The sequence below is a fragment of the Brienomyrus brachyistius genome, chromosome 10 (assembly GCF_023856365.1).
Source record: "Brienomyrus brachyistius isolate T26 chromosome 10, BBRACH_0.4, whole genome shotgun sequence".
NCBI classification, from domain to species: domain Eukaryota; kingdom Metazoa; phylum Chordata; class Actinopteri; order Osteoglossiformes; family Mormyridae; genus Brienomyrus; species Brienomyrus brachyistius.
The window spans coordinates 14,004,354-14,027,832 of NC_064542.1; the positions used below are offsets into that span (position 1 = coordinate 14,004,354).

Sequence of the window (23,479 nt, forward strand, 5' to 3'; positions counted from 1 at the left end):
AAAAACATATATGATGTGCTGTTTCTGCTTGTTCAGCATCTACTTCCATAGACCAGGGGCCAGTACTATGACGCGGGGTTACTGGCTTGTCGGGGTAACTTGTTGGATTTAAAGTAGTCTGGGCTAAATGTAAGTGAACAAATACGAAGTCCATTTAAACTGTGGTACCTTAAATCTGACAAGTTACCCCGATAAGCCAGTAATCCCGCTTCGTAGTACAGGCCACAGGGGTGTCAAACTGCGGTCCTGGAGGGCCGGAGCCCTGTGTGGCTTAGTTCATACCCTGATCCACCACAAATGAGCTGTGTGGTAATTAGCACAAGGAGGTGTAAGGTGCGTGTGTGTTAAATAAAACCTAAAAATGTGTAGGGTTCAAGCCCTCCAGGACTGCAGTTTGAAACCCCTGCCATAGAAACTTTTACTTAAATTGTTTATGCAACACAGTAACAAAGGTTTCCGGTTGAGACGGGACCCTGCAATCCTAAGCTTCTTTCTGTTCAGAGACAGACGGTGCTTCCTGGTGAGTTGATTGCACGCAGACTAACTGCATTACATAGCAACAGAAGGAAAACGTTGACGAAATGCCACAATTACACCTTCATTTTTCTAAGGAAGAAAACCGATTGCAGCTCCCCGGATGCTGGTAACTCGTAGAAGTGCGATCTGGGCTATAACTACACATATATATTAAGAAACGGGTAGCTGCTCTATGCAGTTGCTCATGGAATAGCTTAAGGGATCATCTGTAAAATCTTGGTTCCAGGAGCATCGAAGAAAGTTAAAAAAAAAACTGGAGAGGCAGTGCTCTCGACCAGGGTAGGAAGATACACCCAATAACTACACATTTCAAGAAACGCGAACGCGATTTCGTGTCTCCAACACACATTTGCCCAGGTGAGATTTTTGTTTAACATTACATCTCTAAAATTCATATGTGTGTGTATGTATGTATGTATGTATAGTATGTATAATATCTTGTCCGAAAGATTTTCTCCCGATTTTTCTATCTTTAGAAAACGAATTGGGACGGAATTCATGAACTTCTAAAAATTCTAGATATAATTGCAGTCTATATGTTGTTTACATTAGTTTACGCAGAATCACGATTTATACGAAGTTTAAAGAGTTGGACATTAGTTTGGTGTCATTTTGAAGACATTTGTTATACGTGACCCTTATGTGATCATCAATCAACTACAGAGTAATCATCTCTGTAGTTGCCTCCTTTGAAAGAACATGTACGTATAGAAGTTAGAGATCTTATAAGATCTTCATGTGAAAGCACATGCATTCTTGGCGTACGTTGTATTGTTCAAAGATATTCAGCTATTCGTTTTGTAAGTATCTGTTGGAATGTTTACATTGTCCCGCCCGTAACTGCTAAAAAAATGTATTGTGGAAGTTCTTAAGTAATACTAAAAGTCAGAATGTGAGCAGCATGTATAGTCAGGAAACTTTTTACGTAGGAAATTTACGCATCATCTTAAAGCATTGATCATTTATCTGGAATCATTTAACCGGTTGATGTTTTAAATCTGATGGCTAAAACAGTCATGATGAATGAATTTTGCTTAGACGTTTGAGTTAGATCAATAACTAACGAAACCCATTTTAACGAAGGTGCTCTACTAATAGGTTTAAACATGTCAAAACGTACAGTACGTGTTAATAGACAATGTGTAAGATTAGAACGTCTGAAAGGTACAGCCTGTATCAGGTGCGGATTTAGACATTGCCGAAGAATACATGCTTGTATAGGTTGGAAACAGATGCAAGTATCTACTAGTGAAAATGCAAATCAGCTCAGCTGTCAAAAACCCGGTTCATAAGGTAAGTTTGAAGTTTTAGTTTCCACTAGGTAGAACATGATTGTCATCTGTCATTCCTTATTTGGGACATTTTTAGAAGACTCAAGGTTGATGCCTGGGTTGTAATTTTTACCCCCAAGCACTAGACAGTAAATGCATTAGAGCGTATGAAACTACTGTACTGCAGACAAACTTTGTGATCATGCTATTAAATTTGCTGTTGTTATGCAATTAAAAAGTTAAGTTAAATCCAGCTAGTAACTTCAATTTACATTTGGATGTTTTAAACACAATATAGACCGTTGTAAGATTGCAGTTCAAATAATTTAGGTAGACTATATTAGTTTTCATAACCATAGTCGTTGAAAACTTGTTTACTTCATTAACAGAAATGCTTTTACATGGTCAGAAGTTACAAAAGTTGGGAACTGATGAGGGGGCCCGACAATAAGATTTCAAAAATTGCCTATGTATTTCGTTCCGGACAGGAAAATACGATCTACGGACACATCGAGTCACACGGGCCATAACATTTCTTTTTACAAACTATTGCTTAAAATACGGTACAGGTGGCAAATCTGGGCTTAAAATGTCATTAAACAAGGTTGGTGGAGGCCCCTGGGCTTCAGCCCGAGTAAACCCGTGCATTAAAACGCCCCTGTTCAATAATTAATAATAATTCAATCTACTGAGTTGCGTAATTCCATTTTGATTTTATTTTACGTAAGTGATATCGACAGCCATGACGCACGACATTACGATAATCGATAATTTTGTCACGACAACATAAATTCCGTTACGGTAAGGTAAACCTACATCTGTCCTCTAAGAAGAAATATTCTTTAATTACTGCTCCAACTTATCGAATCGTTTTAGGTCAAATACGAGCGACCTAGTTTTGGCGGTTAGCTATTGCAGTTAGTTGGCCGTTTGATTTTTGTTTCCAAGTTAAACCACAACGGGAAATTTCAAAGCACCTTACCGCATCTGCCGTAAACAGATAACTAAAGATCACCACAAATCTCAAAGAAAAACGCAAGACTGCTTCACCGCCAGCGTCAGTGGGCCGACCTGAAGTCTGACTCAGATACATCCGTAAAACATCAAATACAAACCGGAGGGTTTATTAAGTCGGAATGAATGCAACAACCTGATGAAAAAGCAGTGTAACGTTAACTCGTTTTGGCGTCAGTATGATTTTTTGGGGTGTTTCTTTATATTTTAAAATTGCCCCTCTACCCTAGTTAGAATATCGATGGATTATTTTTTGTGTTTTTAAATAAAGGAATTGTTATAGCTTGAAAATACCTATGAATGACAAAATATTCATTTCGCCACAAAGGTTTCTTTTTAATGACCTGAATAGGTAGGTCATTAAAAAGAAACCTTTGTGGCGAAATGAATACCTTGTCATTCATAGGTATTTTCAAACATATTTTGCAATTAACACTAGGATGCGGATGTTTGGAAGAAAAGATTCTATTGGGGGACATCGATCTCACCTGTGTAATTGTGTATGTTGTTGGTGGGTTGAAATGTACGTGCTACATTGTGATTAATCTCTCGCTTTGACTGTCTTACTTCCCACATGGTAAAATTTAGAAGCAACGTTTAACTGACTCAGGGGGGATTGCCGTAAACGTGTGTATATATATAACTCCCCTTAAAGATTTCCGTAAAGCAGTGGCCACCCACACATCGACCACCGGATACTACTAGACGGATTTATTATAACTGGATTAATTTTACTGTAACTCCGCCTAAAGTGCGTAGCTCCTCAGATTATTTGTATAAATATTTCTCATAGAATATATTGTTGTAGACCCCTTGAAGGACAGGTGCCCTGTAACTTGGTGTAGTGTGTGATGAAGTAGCTGGATTTGGTTACATCACCTGATGGCTTATTTTTAATCACAGAAGAATCTTCAGCCAATTGGTCTAGTTGCATTTCTGAATAAATGCATTATTATCTTAGTTTCTTTTGTGTTATTGCAGAAGGATATTATGACATATATGTAAGCAATGCATGAAATACAAGGGCTGAGGTTCTGCAACATAGGAAATTGAGAGAATCGGGGTGCAGTTCTGGCGTTTTGCTGACCTTCACTGAACTTGAATTTAAAAACTTGCATCCTTTTACAATGACTTGTAAGTTTTTGCTGGTGGTGTCAGAGTCTACAGTGATGATGTTGACACAGGACTGGCATACTGACTATGTGACCCGATAAATGAATCACTATGTGTATCTTGGTTTTGGGCCATATTGTAGTTTGGGTATATTTCTCATTCACAGTATGATTTTAGAATTGGAGAATGGATGAATAGAAACAAAGCATGGGTGAGATGTTAAAGATTTGCAAGTAGCTACATGTAGACAAACTGACCTCAGCACAAAATGTTACAGACTGTGGCTAAACATCATCTGCATTACGTATTTCCTTCCTTTCTTTCTTTGTGGCTGATAAACGTTCTTTGGGGAATTTCTGAATGATTGACACAGTCAAAATCATTTGAGCTGACTTGACAGCTTGCTTAGTTGGTGCCCTAGGCAGTTGCTTATGTAGGCTAATGGGCTGACAAATTTTCTACTTTTTTCATGGATATGGGACATGTTTACATCGTGAAAGCGTATTGTTGTTTTCTGGGAAAAAAAATGATAATACACTGACAGACATCTAGCATCCATTAGTTTGCTCTTGTGTGTAGATGGAGTATACGGTGACTGTGGCAACGGGAACCTCTGAATATTCTGGCACCAACAACTATGTGTACGTGACCCTCGTGGGGGAGAAGGGTGAAAGTGAAAAGACAGTACTGGACAACCCTGGGCTGGACCTTTGCAGAGGAGCGGTCAGTGTCCAATCAGATACTCTTACCGCCAATAATTACTTCCTGTTTCTATCTGTTTAAGCTCCTGTGTATTAACGTGTTTGTTGGTACATGATATATATGGTTTAAATGTTTATATCTGAATAAGAGAGAAAGCAAATGGTACTTTTGTCTGAGCTACGGCTCCCTGTTCATGCTTGCCTTCCATACTCTCTTGACCTTCATTCTCTGCTTATCTCCCATACTCCCATCTGTCATTCCCAGGTGGACAAGTACAAGATACCCAGTGCTGCCCCCCTTGGTCACATTCTGCTAGTGCGACTGGAGAAGCGGCGCTACTGGGTAGAAGATAACTGGTTCTGTCTCTATGTAGCTGTGGAGCTCCCAGATGGCGGCACTTTGACCTTTCCCTGTTATCGCTGGATGGTGGGAGATGTGGAAATGGAACTACGGGAGGGAACAGGTCAGCCTGAAATCTCAAGTCAGAATAAGAGTTAGGAGGGCTCACCTTTGAAAGCATGTGCTGGCAAGCACAGAGTCTACAATTATGGTTATAGGACTGAAGCTGTTCCTCCATTACTTCCCACCCCCCAAAAAGGCAGAGGAAATTCTTTCACGAACAACCTCCCAGATGGGGGTGGATTGATGAATAGGGTATCCTAGGCCCTGGCAAACATCACAGCCTTGCCTCACCTCGCGAAGAATGGAGTGGTTAGTTATGTCGGCAACACCTGGGTGTCCATGCTTATATCAGATTTGGGTTCCCAAATAATGACTGGCTCTTTACCTTTCCCTCATGCTTGTTTGTCTTTCTGTCTATCTAAAATAAGATAAGAAAGAACTTTATTAATCCTGAGGGAAATTATTGTTCCATTACCATGCTCAGTGCAACAGAAACACAAGAGATTTCAGATTCAAGCACTTTACTGTGATTGTGTAACAATTGCCATTGTATAACAAAATCACTTTTACGACAACCCCAAATTACGTTAATAAATAGAAAAAAATAAGCTACAAAAAGATAATAAACAAAATAAAATAATCGTACAGAGAGTCACAAGCAGGATTGTCAGTCACTTCAACCTGTGGAAAATATTAAAACTACAGAATCTTAAGAAATTAAAACTACAGGATAAAGTGCAAATATTAAAGGACATTTCTCAAAAACCTGTGTACAGAAGATTCAAATGAGAATGCTATTTGGTTAACATTTTTATCCTGTACACAGAGGACTTCTGTGTTTGGCTAAACAGACATTTTGCTTTGCATTCCCTTTGTCTTTCACTGACTTGACTGGTCTTTTCATCTCTCGCTTATAGGGAGAAACAGTTTTGTTTTGTGCGTTATAGTTTTGTAGCTTAGCCAAGACCTCCATTCAAACAGAATGATTGAGCATAGTATTATACAAGGGTGGAACTTAAGAATTTTTGCTGCTAACCAACTGGGCTCATTTGGTTTAAAAAAATGTAGTCCGACAAGCAGTTTTTTTTTTTTTTACTTGACACACGCTAGTGTTCAGCATTTTGCTCTCGCCCTTAAGTCTAAATTACTCACCTCAGGCAGGCGGCGAGCTTAATTTCTGGCCCTGGTCGGATATTTTTAGCTAGTTTCCCAACTTGATTCTAGTAACCAGTTAATTTATTACATAGTCCGATTTATTGTTCATTGTTTATAGTATCACATTCTAAAATATATTTATTTAATTGATTCTTTTTACATTTTATTTTTTTTTTCTTTTCCTTCAACTAATAAAATGAAATGCTGCCAGATTGCAGGCACAGCATTTTGTAGCATGCAAACTGTTCAGTTTTAATAAATATTTACTTTCCAAGTATACAAAAGAGGTACAGCTTTACTATGTAGAAGTCTGGGGCATGATGGCGGTTAATGACCTCGGGGAAATGTTTGCTGCAGGGTTGAGCTTCTCTTTTCTAAGCCTTATGTTTATAATATACGTGTGTGGTTTTTTTTTTAAACCGAGTACAGGCCATTAATGGCCCCAGGCTTGGAGTGACCCTGCTTTTGAATAAACAGGATCAAACAACTGGAAATTTAGTGGAGGGAGAAAGTCGGAAATTACAGTAAAAATAAATCTAAAGTTGTCACTGCGTCTCTGTAGGACACACACTGGAAGTGACTGCTTTTTTTACATTGCATATGTAGTTACTAGCACTCTTTAGTGGCATAAAATAACGACTAGTCTGATGATATACAGATCTTGCTTGCTCACTCACTCTATTTGTTTTTCACAGCAAAGAAGCTGAGTGATGAATCCTCGCCTCTTCTGCTGGCTCACAGGAAGGCAGAGATGCTGGAGAGACAGAAATTATATCGGTCAGGCAGGGTCATTGTCTATACCATTTCCTCTTCGTGCGTACATGTCCAGTTACTGGTGCACTATGGTCTGTCCTTTTTCATTCTTTTTTTCTTTGCAAAACGAGCAGATGAAAATTGCACCAAGTCTAATATAGGGTGCAGGAGTGCCTTACACAAGCTCTCTGTAGTTTTTTTTATTTTTTTTGCACTTCTTTGCACGTTCTTTGTGTACCCGCGAAACTCGTCTGGCCATTTTTTTTTTGCGTTATGGTGTCACAGTGGCTGCATGGATACATGGCTGGCTCTGGCTATCTGTGCAGAATGAGGTTATGTGCATTTGTGTATGTAACAGGTGGCAGGCATGGGCGCCGGGTATTCCAAAGTGCATCGATGCCAAATCTGAGACTGACCTGCCACAGGATGCCCGTTTCCACAACGAGAAACGGAGTGACTTCGAGGGGTCACTGCAGTATGCGTGAGTCACTGCCATTGATGCCACACTGCGCTGTGCAAATTCAGAGAGAGAAAAAGAAAAATCTAAATTCTGCCCTAAATTCATTCAGTAGGCTTCTGCTTGTAGCCTTGGATTTCAGTTCTTTTGTTTTCTAATGTTTTTATAGAGATAATACATTTTAAGAATAATGTGCATTTTTAATCTGCATCCATGATTGCATTTGATTGCATTAGTCTAAGCAGTTATCTGTCATATAACTTCAAAGTGACATGTATAGTGTGGGGCATACATTATTTCTGAATGGGAAGATGACCCCATGCAACTGCAGCAGAATCAGACCAAAGTTGCCTTAACACTGACATCACAGAATGGTTAAAATTCTTTGAATGTGATTGGGAGGTATGAGAAACGACTGAGGCAAGTCAGTGATGTTTTTTTTTTCCTTCCTTCATCCTTTCTCTCACAGGTTGTTGGAGCTGTCGCTGAAGAAACTGGCAATAAAATTTGGAAAGTCGTGGAATGATCTGGATGATTTTAAGCGCATCTTCTGGAAACTCCGTAGTCCCATAGCAGGTACAGCATCATTAAACCATTTAACTTGTGATACTGAATCTAACAAAACAACATTGTGTATATTGTCTGATGTCTGTACATTGTGCATTATCGCATCTACTGATTGTCCATGTGATGCGGGCTTGTGATTTGCACTGCTCCTCTCTCCATGAACATAGTCCTACCACCATCTTTGTTTGTCTGTCAGAATATACCATGAAGCACTGGAAAGAAGACTCTTTTTTTGCATACCAGTTTTTGAACGGCTGCAACCCACGCATGATCCAACAATGCCGCAAGATTCCAGACAACTTTCCTGTTTCTGGGGACATGGTGCAAGGTTCCCTGAGGCCAGATACTACCTTGGAAAAGGAGATGAAAGTGTGTATCTGCGAGTCTTTACCTCTGTCTGCTCTGTAGCATTTGCTTGACTCTGTCACCTAAAGTAATACCACTTGTTAAATAAAATTTGACAGTCCTGTTCACACAACACAAAAAGCTCTTGCTAATTTCCGACATGAACCCATTTATATCTCTTTTTCTGTAACTAGTCTGTTTTCACTTCTCATTTGGCTCTGTGGCCTGTCTATTCTATACTTTCTCTTGTATTTTATTATTAGGTTCCCCAATGCTGTTTTTTGCTAATGTCGGCACTGTACATTCAGCATTTTTGTCATGTAAGCATCTAGTTTAGGATAATATAATATTGGCTTTGATGGTAGTACCGGTTTACTACTGGTAACGCTGGTTTTACAGTATCTGTCATATCTTTAATTATATGATGAGCATTCTGTGACTTTACGTGTGCGTACTTTAACTTCTATTTTTGCTTTGTCAATTATTTGTTTCTCCTTCCTGTCTTACCATGGAGGCTGGAAATATCTACATAGTGGACTATGCCATCCTGGATGGAATCACAGCTAACGTGATCCGCGGTCAGCAACAGTATCTGGCTGCACCCATTTGTCTATTGTACGAGCACCCAGAAGACAGCTTGATCCCGATTGCGATACAGGTATCGGGTGCCTAAGGAAGCCTACATTTCCCAGCATGCATATGTCGCAGGAAAAAAACTGTCTCCCTCTGCCTCATTTAGCTGGGACAGACTCCTGGTCCAGACACACCGATTTTCCTGCCCAGTGACCCACCACTGGCCTGGGTTCTGGCCAAAATCTGGGTCCGTCATGCAGAGTTCCAGATTTTCCAGGTGCTGTCCCATCTGTTACGCACACACCTGGTGGTGGAGGTGTTCTGTGTGTCTACATACCGCCAGCTGCCATCTGTGCATCCCGTTTACAAGGTAAGAAGATAAATGGAAGAGGGCATCCAGCTTTTGACTACAGCTTAGTGAACACTGCCCTTCACCCTGTGTTACTTCCCAGTGCACATCAATAATTGTAGCTATAACTCTCTGTCTCTCTCACACGCATGTACACACACACACATGCAGGTTTGTAATTATATCTTTGTGGGGACTCTCCATTCATTTCTGTGTGGGGAAAACTCTAGTCCCAAGATGACGACCTTAATCTTAACCATAAGTAACCAAACAAAATATGAGACTTTTGGAATTTTTAGTGTTTTGATTGCAGCCATGATTGCAGATTTTTATAAAATTGAATTTCCCCTTGTGGGGATGGGAAAATTGTTATATGTCAAAATAACAGGTTTTTATCAAATTGTGGGGACATTTGGTCCCCACAATGTAATGTATACCTGGACCACACACACACACACTCGTGTGCTACAAAACACTCCCTGTCTTTCTATCACTGTCTGCAGCTGCTGGCACCACACCTCCGCTATACATTGGAGATCAATTGCCGAGGACGCAGCCAGCTCATCTCATCTGATGGGATTTTCAAGAGGGTTTGTTTCTTCTCTCCATCTCTCTGCCATGGCTAGTTGGCTTGGGTACAAAGAGCATATCAAAAAACATCTCCGACCAGCTAAATCATATACATCTGCATGAATAATGCAGCCAGTGTACAACACACATTCATCTTCTTCATATCTATATCTGAACATGGTCATGGTTCCATACATTCATGCGCGAGAGTCTTCACTTTGCCTTATCCCAGAGAAAACTGAATTATCAGGAGGAAACCCATACAAACATAGGCAGAATATGCAAATCCCCATACATCTGGACCCCAGGAGGTATAAGGCAAACAGCGCCACCTCCTGGGACAAAATTATATGTTCTACAGGCTGCATTGTGGTAATTATTTGACCCGTAGTTTTCTGAAGTGCTGCGTCATTGTGGAAAAGCAGTTGGTCTTTGTCTCCCTCTCCAAGGTGGTGTCAACAGGGGGCGAGGGGGTGCTGATGCTGGCCCAGAGAGAATACAAGATTTTGACATACCAGTCCCTCCAGCCCCGTCTGGATTTCAAAGAACGTGGTGTGACAAAACTGAGAAATTACTTCTATAGAGAGGACAGCATAATGGTCTGGGATGTCATCCAGAGGTATGTTCACCATCTGGGAGAGGCACATGTGAATGTACAGTACTGTATTTAATGTATTTGGTAATAATCCTACTGAGAGACTTACTTATTTTAAAATTCTCTTCCTGCACACTGGCCAGTTTCATTTTAGCCAATTCCCTTTTCCCATTATGGCCATGTGACCCATAATGGCTGAACTTTTCTGTGTCATTCTGTTAATGTAGATTTTAGAGGTTTTTTTGTATGTTGGATTGAACACCTACAATGCTGGTTGACCTGAGTTGGTGTTAGATCAAAAAAAAAATACAAAGATAAAAACTACATTACATACATATACAATACAACCATAACAACATGCCTGTACACGCAAACTATCCATCCATTTTCCAAACCGCTTAACCTACTGGGTCGCGGGGGGTCCGGAGCCTATCCCGGAAGCAATGGGCACGAGGCAGGGAACAACCCAGGATGGGGGGCCAGCCCATCGCAGGCCACACTCACACACCATTCACACCTACAGGCAATTTAGCAAGTCCAATTAGCCTCAGCATGTTTTTGGACTGTGGGGGGAAACCGGAGTACCTGGAGGAAACGCACGCAAACTAGTAGGACTGGAATTGAAAGTACTGTCACATATACAGTCTGGTGGTGCTTGGTCTCTCTCTCTTCCCCAGTATTTTATTCCATTTATTCCACACACTCTCTGACACCCCTCTCTTAAAATCTGTCACCTTTCTCCGTGTTAGTTTACATTTCACCACTCCATCCTCCTTTCTCCTTATTCTCTCTCTCTGTTGAGCGGGGCATTTTCCCCTTCTTTCCTTCTTCTCTTCCAGTTTCACCTGGGACATGGTGTGCCTGTACTATCACAGCGACAAAGAAGTGGTCCAGGACACTGAACTTCAGGCCTGGATACAGGATGCATCTCAGGAGGGCTTTGTAGACGTCCCCAAGTTCGGTCAGTCTGCCTGCAAACGTCACAATATAAAGGATTATCAGTCAGGCACCATATCTGAGTCTTGCCTTTTTTGTTTGACATATCAGGGGGTCAGCATAAGAAATTAAATGGGAATTTTTTGGGAGTTGTTGGGATTTTTGTGAAAGCCGCAGCTTTTCACATGGTATCTCGCAGTGATCATGTAGCGAACTCGCCAGGGGGACCAACAAGTTTTTCATGGTTTCTCCAGATCACAGGGGGTTTGCAACCCCAACTCTTGCGATGTGGAAGGGTTGACTGAATAATAAATATTCCTCTCTGGTAGGTCTGTCCAGTGAGTTGAAGACCAGGAAGGAGCTGAGTACATTGCTATCTGTGGTGATCTTCACTAGTACAGTTCAGCATGCAGCTACCAACAATGGCCAGGTACGCAAACTCACACACATGTCCATATATGGTCATACATACTTACATACAGGCGTGGTCGTGGTTTAAATGGAGACAGATGTTTTGTGCTGATTGGTAGTTTGACTGGTGTGCCTGGGTACCCAACACTCCCTGCACCATGCGCCAACCTCCACCAACTGATAAGGATGCCATCACGATGGAGATGATAATGGATTCACTGCCAGACATCAGCCAATCATGTGTGGAGATGGCTATCACATGGCACCTTGGGCGTGCCCAGCCTGATGCGGTGAGTTCATTGATGTGTCACTGGGGTTAAAAAAATATATTTCTATACCATTTCTGCTATAGATCTGTGCAAAATAATACCATTCAATATTTTAAATACTCAAGCAAACATACATAGCTGCTCGCTAAAGGTTTCTAAATTTTTTTCTTCATACCCAAGTTGAGCCTTTTTTTTGGATGCTCGCTTTTTTAATTACCCACCCCCCACACTTTCAGATCCCCATGGGGCAGTACAAAGAGCAGTATTTCACTGAACCTCAGGCTCTGGAGCTGATCAACAGGCTGCGGCAAGATCTTCAGGATGTGGAGAAGCAGATAGAGAGCAAGAATGAGGGTTTGGAGCTGCCATACCTTCTCCTGTGCCCGAGTCGAATAGAGAACAGTATCACCATATAGATCACAGGCACCAAATTTAGGTAGCAGGAGATGGGGGTGTGCTGATTTGCATTTGTTTTTAACTTTATTCATTAATTGACTATGGAATGTAACTTTAGTTATCCAACTATCCATCTTCAAACCACTATTTGTGGAATATTTATCATAATTTGTCAACATGTAGCAGTCATGCTGAATTTACATGTATAATCTTATAGATGAATAAGTGCACATTTTCAGAAGCGGGTTTATTAATCAATGAATGCTTGAGAATCAAATAGGCAATAAATTAGTAATTACACTAGTACCAAAGAAGGTAGATTATCCTGGTTCAAGCAGCACACTGCAACAGGAGCAAGGAAACATCCTGGAATTTTGGTTGTCAGCTGGATCATTATAAGAACATAATGCTTAGCTGAATAATTCAGTTAATGATGGGATGCACACAGCGCTGTTAATAGCTATGTGATTGTAAATTATAATTTATCTATTATTTTTTATGTCATTCAAAGACTTTCTTATTATTGTTGAGGTATTTTCCAGTAAATTAAAGTTTTGCAAATAGATTTGTCAGTATGTCCTATGTGTGGTTCTGTAGCAGTAAATAACATCACCCCAAAAAATTCACAAATGTACTAAAACAAAACGTGAAAAATTTAGCTACTTGGACATTACCTGATCCTGCTCATTTACTTTATCCTCTGTGTCTATGAAAATAGCATAGATGTATTCAAAGCCATTATGAAAGCATGTTGGTTCAGTTATTAACATAAAATGTCAAAATTCCAGTTCAGGATATTCCAGGAAGTAGGCTAAGAAATCTCTCTGTTTCAAAGGCAAACATGTGGTCTCCCACTTATGACTGGAAGAGGGCGCTGTTGCACTATATTGTACTTGTACAGCAAACTTGTAGAAACAGTACAGGCCTTCATCCGACTATAATACAACCAGTGGTGAGCAGGGGTGTCAGAGGGGCATAGATATTCTGGGAGATTCAGGGGGGCTGGCGCTTTACAGGGCCTGAAATTATAGCGTCTACCATAGAGGAAACACCCTGCACCATCAAAATCTATTGTGGGAGGCCCAGTTTGGTCACATTTTGTCAGGGGATCATAATTTCTAGCTATGCACCTAGTGTATGTATACAGTGCTGGATCTTGTCTTGTCGAATTTAAGGAACCCCTATTTATATTAACTTTATCTTTGTTCATGTATATGTAGGACAGAGTACCTTAAATCCAATACGTTATCTAGCTAAGCAAGAAATTCTGCTGGTCCACAAGTCCATTGACCTACCGAGAAAATGTCCGGTGTACCAGATGGCCAGTCAAGACCTGCTTAGGGCTTTAAGATATCACATCATGTGTGGGGTGTGCTTTTTTAACTATCCCAACAACTGAGTTATATTGATAAGGTGTGTGTGTTTACACACACACACACACACACACACACACACACACACACACATAAATCCACTGCACTATATATATAATTTATATCAGACTTCTTTGTCTGGCAGTTTGATGGATGAATCTGGGTTTGCCAGATGCCAGGAGAACGTTACCTGCCTGACCTAATTCTACCAAATGTAAAGTTTGGTGGAGGATGGATAATGGTATGGGGTTGTTTCTCAGGAGATGGGCTAGACCCCTTAGTTCCAGTGAAGGGAACTTTTAATGGTTCAGCATGTCAAGACATTTTGGACAATTCTACACTTCCAACATGGGAAAAGTTTGGGGAAGGCACTTTGCTATTTCAGCATGACTGTGCCCCAGTGCACAAAACAAGGTCCATAAAGACATGGTTGGGTGAGTTAGGTGAGGAGGAATTTGACTGTCCAGCACTGAAACCTGACCTCAGCCACATCGAACATCTGGGATGAACTAGGACAGAGATTGCAAGCCAGGCCATCCAGTATCAGCGCCTGACTTTACAAATGCTCTTCTGGATGAATGGATAAAAATTCCTGCAGACACACCCCAAAATGTTATAGAAAGCCTCCCCAGAAGAGTGGCAGCTGTTATGGTTGCAAAGGGGGACCTACTCCATCCTGATGCCTATGGATTTAGAATGGGATGTCATAAAAGTTCCTGTAGGTGTAATGGCCAGGTGTCCCAGTACCTTTGCCCATATTATGTAGCTATCCAGCTTCCAAATGACTATATTTCAGATGAGGAGTGAGACTAAGGTACTACACATGGAAGCGCATGCAGATAAAACAATTATTTTTATATAACAATGCTCCCTGTGGCCTCATATGTTTACATATAGTGTTTAGTATCTAGCCATTATCTGTGCCCACTAGTCCTATTCAGGGTCTTGGAGGTCCAGAGACTATCCCAGAAGCTATAGGTGCAAGGCAGGAAATAACCCAGGATTGGGCACCAACACATCACAGGGCACACACACCATTACTAACTCCAATTATTATTTTTGGACTATGTGGGGAAACTAGAGTACCTGGAGGAAATCTCACAGTGACATGGGGAGAGCATGCAAACTCCACACACAGAGCAGAGACTTGAATGTCAGTCCTGCCAGATCGCAGGGTCAGCCATTTATTGGGCATCTCTGGAGCAGGCTTTTGAGGTTAAGGGCAGCACTGGCACCTTGGCCAGCAAGTTGGCACCCCCTAAGAAGTTTGTGCCCAAGGAGGCCATCTACACGATTGATCAACCTTGGACAAGAAACTTTGCTCAACATTGATATTTGAAGCAGAGGCCTTCCAGTCACGTATGTAGAATCCTAACTTCAAATTGTAAATGAAACATAACTGATAAAATGCTTGGCAGCGGTGGGATTCGAACCCACGCCTCCGAAGAGACTGGAGCCTTAATCCAGCGCCTTAGACCGCTCGGCCACGCTACCGTTATTACAGTAATTGTTCGCGATTAATGTATTCCATTTGGATGAATCTTTTGTGTAAATTAAATCCTCTGAATTATTGTTCCGATTTATTCTGTTCGTTTGACAGTGATCATGTTCGGTCGCATCATATCGTTCACAACCCATTGGTACAATGATAGACGCCTTAAAGAGTCAGTATTGTAAGTATAATTGAATTAACTCTAAGTATAATTACTATATATATCGACAAGAAATATGTGTTAGAAAAATATACAAGGTAAACCATTTAATAAATACATTTTATTTCATCATATTAAACATGAATGGGAACCGCCCCCTCGGGAGCGAAAATATTAAAGGAGTGTGGGTCAGAAGTGAACTAAAATAATTGAGCAAACTAAAAAATATTTATTCACTGAAAACAATAATATCCGTGTCTGACTGTTCACTCTGTTACTGAAATCCTAATCTCTGCGAGAAGCGACCTCGATTAGAATGTTTAAATGGGTCTAAAGAAGATCCCCGGCAACACTTAATGGAATAATTAGGCTAATTTATGAAAAAGTCTGGAAGATGAAGGGGAACTGATTTTGGATTTGAATTTACAGAGAATGCTTCTTGACCCAGTTTCTTCGGTATGAGCACACTGTTAACACCCAAAGTGTAGCACAAATCGGTATATTAACACATTTATTCCCATTTCCTGCAAGCTTCATCCATCGTTTCCGCTTATATGAGAGACGGATTCGCCTATCCGGCTCCCTTAACCAGCCCTAACGACACCAGGGGCATGACCCCGGGCTGTGGGGTCCCACAGTAAGGTCGTCCACAACCAATTTTGTTGAACTGGGGGTTCTCTGTGATATTTTTTTACTAATTAACAGTGAGACAATACATTTTGCCGACCGGCCAGTCCCCCCGAGACAAATTTTGTCGGACCAACGGGAAAACGCCCTGCAGGCCTACGCCAGATAGCCAGTCCAACCCTGGCGACGCCCCTTCCTCATATTGGGAAACTAGACTGGTTACTTCCGATGGAGTATTTCTGTCTGTAGCTGACAACCGAATACACGAACATTATGAACGGCATGTATGCAAAGAATGTACAGCGGTTATTTGCATAACCGTTTCGTTTTTAAAACCCACAAGGCTTTAAAATAGCGTAACAGTATCGCTCCATTAGATAAAGTTATTCTACCACTGAATCATTGTTAGATTCTATGAACATCTAAGCCATCGGGAAGATAAAAGTGCAAAGACATTTCTAACGTGAATGGATTCCCGATGCCGTAAAAATGTCTACGTTGCAGGGGTACTTCACATCCTCGTTAAACGCTTTTCGGCTGATGCTGTCAAAGCTGTCGCTGGCGTTGTAACTTATGTAGTCCTCCCTTTCAGCAACTTTGCTGTCCAATCGTGTCAGCCATCGATGACAGCGCGGTCCATTTTAAAATCTATCATCTTTCGAAGCTCAAACTGCTTATTTTCACGGTCTCTTTAAAGCAGTTTTACCACAACTACAAAATAATATGATTTTTAAGTAGCAGATGAAGAACACCAGCAAACTAGAGGTGGGTTAATTATCTCCGTTTTTAGATTCTCGAGACACCTAAAATTCATATCTAAAGTGTCACATTAAAATATGACACACATACACAAAATATCCAGGGAATTCAAAATAACAGACATAAAGAAAACCCAGTGTCATAAGAACGTTGTTGATGTTACCATCAAATCGAATCATAGTTTATTTATAATGCATAACAGTACAGCAAATAGCGGTAGGCAATGAAATGGATCTCCCTATAGGAAGATAAGATATAAGGACAGAGATTGCAGATATAAGAAAAATACAAACGTAAAACGGTAAAAGGAAATGGTAAAGCAGTAAAATACCATCCATCAAGCCAGCCATCCGCTTATCCTTAAGAGAGTAAAGGGGGTCAGGGCCAAGGCAAGAAAGGACACTATGCAGACGTACAACCTAATCGGGATCCCAATCCAACTCGGGATGTTATTATTCGAATATTAAATAATTAATCGAATGTGCTCAGAATACAACCGCCGATGAAACGAGGCTCTCGTGGCAAAGCCTCCACCAATCAGGAGCCGAGCTGGTGCGTTTCGGCCCAATGGGTGCTGCTTGGTGATGAGCTTTCCGTTCACGCGGTACGGCACCGATCTAAGTTTCTTCAGTAGACTCTTCTGCAGGTTACTGAAATGGGCAGCAACGTGTTTATAAACCAGAGAGAGTCCGAGTGTTAGGGTTAGCTGAGATAATGTAAATTAATTAGATCATTCAGACAAGCACAAGGCCTATCGCACGTATTGTGGCTGATTTCTCAGCTATAACTTGTATTAGCTGTTCCAATATATACTTTGATCAGCGGCAAAATGACTTCGGCTTCTGCCAAGGTAAGGCAGTATTAAGAAAACATGCATTTTGCAAGTTGTCTTCAAGCCTGAATGTTTGAGTCAAAATGAGTTTTAATATGTGGTGTTATTAGTTTCAAATTTTTAATTGTATTTTTTTCTCCATGTATAAAACCTACCACAGAATCGTTATTTAATTACCTCCGTTTGTATAACTTTAGTATGACAGACCTACTAACGTTTCAATTTATGGTTTTTATTCCATAAAAAACACAACACTTAACCCTTAGTCTTAAAAAGAAACTTCTTTTTTGAGTCTTCGTGTAAGGTTTTTAACGTGTTGTCACGTTTAACCTATGAATATCAATCATAGTCTCGATTCATTATGCCACGTCGTGGCGCTATTGTAATTGTTTTTGTTGGGGAAACTGTCACGGTTCTAGATAGAATTTGCCATTTCAGATAGTTGCTGTCAGAATTGTGGTAAAATGTAGCCATTTTAGTGAATAAACAATCGTTTTAGTGACTCATGTTAAAGATTTTTTTTATAAAGTTACAAAAAAAAAAACTTTTCACAGATCACTTCAGTGGCTGTTTATCGACCTACCTGTAAAAAGGCCTGTAGGTGTGGGTGACCAGTTGTGCTATTTTTTTTTTTAAACTAAACTACAAACGTGTTTGCAATTTCTGAAGCATGGACTCCTGACCTGAACATATGTCCAAAACTGCAATGCCTCACTACCCTTTGATCAGCTTGATTTGCCTGAGGTGGCTAACAAGGTGTTTAACGGTTACTTTGGCCAAAAGTTGTATTAGCAAAGAAAGTCTATTTCGTGTCAGAATAACAGTAAGACTACAGACGTGACTCATCATTGTTATTATATTTTTAAGTTATTATTACAATTCATTGTAGCAAAACAGTTTGCCTTTAGGTTTATAGTATGTAACAGGACACTTGGCCTACCAGCCTTCAGATGAAAATTGGGCATCCTTAATCACCTGCTTTTGATGGTTCCATTGTAAGTTTCGATCAATGAAGAAACGGACCAGGAATCTGCTTTTCCCTCTTATATTTCCCTGTTATATCAGTTTTTGTTTGTGTGAGACTCCCCTTTTGTGTAAGGTGGCACATCTGAGCTGTAAGGATTGTATAACACGCTTGTGATTGAAATTTTTTTTCTTCTCCTCTCTGACTGACTTCTTGCTCTCATCCTGCAGGTGGGAGAAATCTTTTCAGCAGCGGGAACTGCATTCACCAAGCTGGGAGAACTGACCATGCAGCTGAACCCTGTTGCCGACTCCAGTCCGGCGGGGTGCGGAAATGAGGCGGCGCACACACAAATGAGTACAGATTACATCTGCTTTGCTGAACGTCTGATGCTTGTTCTTAACATTTGATATACAGTCCAACGTCTGGCCTTCATAATTTTAGAATGACTGCACAGTGAATTCTGATATGGAGCTAGTTGGTTTTTAGGTTTTAATTTGGGCTTTAAGGTTTAATATCTTAACTGTGAAAGAACCCAGGCTGATACAGCCCTGTCAAGGTGAAGAGGATATGAAGTACTGTTGTGACTAGAAGACGATCCAGGTGGTGGCATCAGTTTTAGTGTCATGTGATAGTGGAACTTTCTCTTTGTTGTGTGTGGCTTCCTACAGAGCAAAATGGACGGACACAGAGATTGAAATGCTGCGCTCAGCCATGCGACGCTTCTGTGATGACCTGAATGCTATCAGCTTGGTCATCAAGGACCGCACTGTGTAAGAGCATTCCATTCTCTGGGGACTTGTCTTGTCACTGGTGTTCTATTTCTACCTGCTTCTCATATTCTTCAGATTTTTTAGATCGCTGTCATAAAGCAATCTTAGGCTGTGTGTGTGTATACCCACATACTGATTTTCTCAGCCTTGTCTTAATGTCAAAAACAGAAACATATTTTGAAAATGAATGTGTCAATATAAACCAGAGAATACATAAAAAAATTATACAACTTGAAAAATAGGAATCATAAGAATGAAGATCTAGACTAAATACTTGTACAAATGTGCCACTGGTATTAAATCACAAGGCACCGTATATTAAAAAAAGATTTATTTTAATTCATCCTGTTTGTTTTTCACCCTTTAGGTTTTCAGTGTTTTTGCAGTAGGTTGTAAACTCTGAAAACTATTGATATGGTTTGGAACTGTTTGTGGTTGACTTTAATCAATTTCATCATTACCATTACCACTTTTATGATAATTGTAGTCCTCTTTTGTTTTCCTGTATTTCTGAATTTGTGGGTCCGAGGCTTAAACATTCAGGACCTTTTCTTTTTTTAAAAAAATCTGTTTTTCTTGACTTTCATTTCACTTCAAGAGTATTATTTTAATGAATTTGCGATGAATTCCCAGAGTATGGTAACAGCTTCCAGGAAGATTCACTGATCTGTATGGTGGATCTTCAGCTAAGATCCTGTCACTCCGATAACGTTTCACATGACATTACCTTTTCTATTATATTAATGCCCTGGTGTTGGCACATCCCTACCATACACATTGAGCTGGTGGGTACTAAGATTTGTACCAAATTGTCAGTACACAGTTCCACCTGGAAATCTTCATAATCCACTGTCATGTTGGTGCTTAGCGATTCTAATACGTATTGCGCTGTGTTAAAACATGCTACTTAATACTGCTAGCCTAAACTGGCTAGCTGTTAATACAGAACCATTTTGGGACTGGAGGTCAGAATACTGTTGTTCTGTGATTCTGGCAACGCACACCACTCTCTCCCTATAGCAGAACCCAGATCAAGAACACGGTGAAGAGGAAGCTGTACGAGGACAGTGGTGTACCCCCACCTATGAACTCCCCCAAGAAGACAGCTGTCACCTGTGGGGTCCCAACACCTGCCTCTCAGGTGGCTGTAGCCTCTATACTTCAATGCCCTTCCACTGCCCCCACTACCATCAATAAGAAGACAGCAGGTGGGTAATTTTGTGTGTAGAGGGTGAGAAGTTGTCATTCAGGTGGGGGGGGGGCTTTATGAATACATGTACTTCACCTCCCTACAGCCTATTTGCTAAATGAAATGCCATGAAGCAGGATTTGCTTTATTAGGCTTAGCACATTGTATCTCTTAATGATTGACAGTAAATGTAACTAAAATGCAACTGGAACAAACTTTAAGGGCTTTCCTGGAATACTATTGACTGCACTTATGCAGTGATCTATGTGTTGTAATTTCTTTGTTTAGATGAGGTGAACTTAAGTGGACTTAATGACTTAGATGCGAACAGTCAACTAGCGGATATTGAGGGACTGGGTCAAGGATCCTCCACCAAAAAAGTCAACTTTGATCAGAGTGAGAATTTCCTATCACCTTTGAGCGACTTGCACTTGTATCCTAAATAATGGCAAACTATGATGATCCTCTGGTATGGTTTGTGTACAGCAGTGATTTGTCTATCAGTAAACTAACCTGTTTAGTAATAACATTTTGGAATGCCAATTCAAATTTTAATCCAATACTATTAAGCTGTTAAAGTTGGTAGGGGAAACCCCACGTGGTGTTTAAGGTACCTAACTGCATAGTTTGTATGTGTGTTTACATGTTTGATCATGTATTGATTTAATGCCAGGAAATGGAGAACCACAGTATAACATATTATACAGTAAAACATTCTATTGCCAGTAGCTTATTTGAAATGGTACTCGTACATTGAGGCTCTCAAAGGAAGAGAAGCATATGAACAATCTGGACTCCAGTCTCATCATGCATTCAGGTGACCTGCCTCTTTTGTCACACTAATTGTACTTTTCTGCTCTTGACCGTCAAACCTGACCGCACTTCGGGAGGAGGCCTAGCATCCTAGACTGGCGAACCTTAGGAAAAGGTTGGGGGTCCTGTTACCATCACCGGATTGAATTTGGTTCCTAGTGGAATGACTGGCATGAAGAAATGGTGCCAGTGCAACGAAAGGGTCCACGCGTTTGGGAAAATATGGAAATGTGTTGCAGATCATTTTTAAGCAATAACTTTAAAGGTACAGCCAAACTTGTTGGGACTTGGTAATATGAATATCATCTTATCACCTGTTTTTGACTGGTAACACCAATTCCTTTACTTGACAAAAAATTTGGATATTTTTCTATGTATTACAATTTTTTATGCCATGTTAACTTTAAATTATGATAAATAAATTAAGGACTTCATTCAACTGAATGTATACCACAGTATGAAGTAGTGAATTTTTCTTTGAGGTCATACTTCTGTGGTATTATCTAACAGTTAAGTACAATATGTGCAACATTCCAAAAGTAATTGAATTTATTGAAATGACACTGACCATTAATGACCATTTTAATTGTATACAGTTGAAGTATATATTCAGGAAAGAACTAATGCAAAATTTGACATACCCAAGTTCATGAAGGCTTACATTAAAACAGCTAGCCTACACTGCATTGCATTCATTATTATACATGCACAAACATCTGGTTTGACCTCTAAAAACGTGTGTATGAGAACGAACATCAGTTTCTCTAAGGATTTGCTCCTGAACTGAAAAAAGACCTTTCACCATATAAAAAAGTAGCTTAATGCTAAAAGGAATGTCACTAGAGTCGTTAGTATGTCTTGACTTATCATGCATATGTGTTTGTTCACTACAATTGCATGGATGACAAATATTCGTTTGAAGCATTTGCATGTTACGATTACATTTTCAATCACTGCTAGTCCCGTGACCCTGAAGCAGTCCCCTTCCCACCTGAAGTAGCAGACCAGCTGTAGACCCTGTGTGGCTGACAGAAGCAGCACGATCACACTGGCAGTCCAAGGAGGGCAGCTACCAATATTGATGTGCTGCTACGGCCAGGCACACCATTGGCATGGCTGCTGCCATGGAGATGGCCTGAGACAAAAATGCCTCACACTTCAAACCAGATGCAATACATTTACTTTTATTGGTCTGCTAACTGAATCAAAGTTTTCATTTGAGATTTAACCGATTGCAACAAAAACAAAATAAGGGGGAGAAAAGGTGCAGTTTGTTCCCTTTGAGCACCAACTTACTAATCAGTCAGAATCCTTAAGTATAAATGTAGCATTTTCAACTTGTGAAAACAGTATGATTTTAGTGTTAAACCCTCAAAAGAATAAAAAATAGTAAAATAGTATTCTAAATCAGTAAATTCAATATGATTAAAAATATCAAGTTATATAACGTAAACAATACATGCAAACTATATTTTACATACACACATTTTTGTTTACATAGCAAGGACAGCTGTTAGTCCATACCTACACATCCACAGTAGCTTTACACCAGGAAGCTGTACCCTTGGAAGCCTGACTTCAGTTACATGTTGTTCCCAGTGTTCCCAGTAGCAGCACACAATGGTTTGGAAGTGTTCTGGGTGCCTTCAAACTATGATGTGCTGCTAGAGGGTACGCTGGGGGCAGGGACATGGACTGGTCCACAGAGCTCCATCTAACAAGCCCCTTCCACATTACACCAATGTATTACATACACAGAACAACTTGTGAACAGACAGGTAAATATATTTAAAACGTTTTAAAATGAACTTCAAACATTTTCGTAATGGTAACTGAAACCCAACAAAGAAATAATTTATAGCAAATTCAGACTGCTATGCTATATTGGTTCTTGATGCTCTTTGAAAGATCCAGCTAATTATAGTCTTACCACAAAATGGAGGGTAATAAGAATAAATGGGGGAGGGTTAGCTACAGCCAAAAGTTGCAGTGTAATGACAAAAATCACAAGCAGAAACTACTACTACACAAACACCACATTCAGTCAACATAAGGAAAACATGACTATTTGGTCTGGACCAC

General features: G+C 40.3%; 2 protein-coding genes and 1 non-coding gene across 13 annotated transcripts; 2 read left to right on the forward strand and 1 right to left on the reverse strand.

The window, feature by feature from the left end:
* The first annotated feature begins 526 nt into the window (after positions 1-526).
* On the forward strand, positions 527-12,980 carry alox12 (arachidonate 12-lipoxygenase). Of its 7 annotated transcripts, XM_049028884.1 has the most exons (16): positions 531-643; positions 764-894; positions 4,515-4,658; positions 4,902-5,100; positions 6,890-6,971; positions 7,306-7,428; positions 7,874-7,980; positions 8,168-8,340; positions 8,831-8,974; positions 9,056-9,259; positions 9,742-9,828; positions 10,258-10,427; positions 11,243-11,364; positions 11,669-11,769; positions 11,870-12,040; positions 12,256-12,980. In XM_049028884.1, the coding sequence occupies exons 3-16, from the start codon at positions 4,515-4,517 to the stop codon at positions 12,433-12,435; spliced, it is 2,007 nt and encodes a 668-aa protein (XP_048884841.1). In that variant the 5' UTR covers positions 531-643; positions 764-894; the 3' UTR covers positions 12,436-12,980. The 7 variants fall into 7 exon arrangements, with proteins under 7 accessions (XP_048884840.1, XP_048884841.1, XP_048884839.1 ...); XM_049028883.1 differs by having other exon boundaries at positions 527-894; XM_049028882.1 differs by lacking the exons at positions 531-643; positions 764-894 and adding an exon at positions 928-1,830.
* A 2,220-nt stretch (positions 12,981-15,200) lies between these two features.
* On the reverse strand, positions 15,201-15,282 carry trnal-aag (transfer RNA leucine (anticodon AAG)). The gene has a single exon. It is a non-coding gene; the product is annotated as a tRNA-Leu (tRNA).
* A 1,314-nt stretch (positions 15,283-16,596) lies between these two features.
* LOC125750692 (chromatin complexes subunit BAP18-like) lies at positions 16,597-22,081 on the forward strand. 5 transcript variants are annotated; one of them, XM_049028894.1, is made up of 6 exons: positions 16,598-16,832; positions 18,853-18,947; positions 19,294-19,395; positions 20,416-20,603; positions 20,873-20,980; positions 21,475-22,081. In XM_049028894.1, the coding sequence occupies exons 1-6, from the start codon at positions 16,809-16,811 to the stop codon at positions 21,489-21,491; spliced, it is 534 nt and encodes a 177-aa protein (XP_048884851.1). In that variant the 5' UTR covers positions 16,598-16,808; the 3' UTR covers positions 21,492-22,081. The 5 variants fall into 5 exon arrangements, with proteins under 5 accessions (XP_048884848.1, XP_048884851.1, XP_048884846.1 ...); XM_049028891.1 differs by having other exon boundaries at positions 16,597-16,832; positions 20,419-20,603; positions 20,873-22,081; XM_049028889.1 differs by having other exon boundaries at positions 16,601-16,832; positions 20,873-22,081.
* The last annotated feature ends 1,398 nt before the right edge of the window (positions 22,082-23,479 follow it).

Bases quoted from the DNA above. Each gene is read 5' to 3' on its own strand.
- LOC125750692 (XM_049028889.1), top strand. From the start codon at position 16,809: ATGAAGAACACCAGCAAACTAGAG. The intron at 19,396-20,415 runs GTAAGAGCATTC...CTCTCCCTATAG, and splicing joins GTCATCAAGGACCGCACTGT to CAGAACCCAGATCAAGAACA. The intron at 20,604-20,872 runs GTGGGTAATTTT...TTCTTTGTTTAG, and splicing joins CATCAATAAGAAGACAGCAG to ATGAGGTGAACTTAAGTGGA.
- alox12 (XM_049028882.1), top strand. From the start codon at position 1,792: ATGCAAATCAGCTCAGCTGTCAAAAACCCGGTTCATAAG. The intron at 11,770-11,869 runs GTACGCAAACTC...GCTGATTGGTAG, and splicing joins CAGCTACCAACAATGGCCAG to TTTGACTGGTGTGCCTGGGT. The intron at 12,041-12,255 runs GTGAGTTCATTG...CCACACTTTCAG, and splicing joins GGCGTGCCCAGCCTGATGCG to ATCCCCATGGGGCAGTACAA.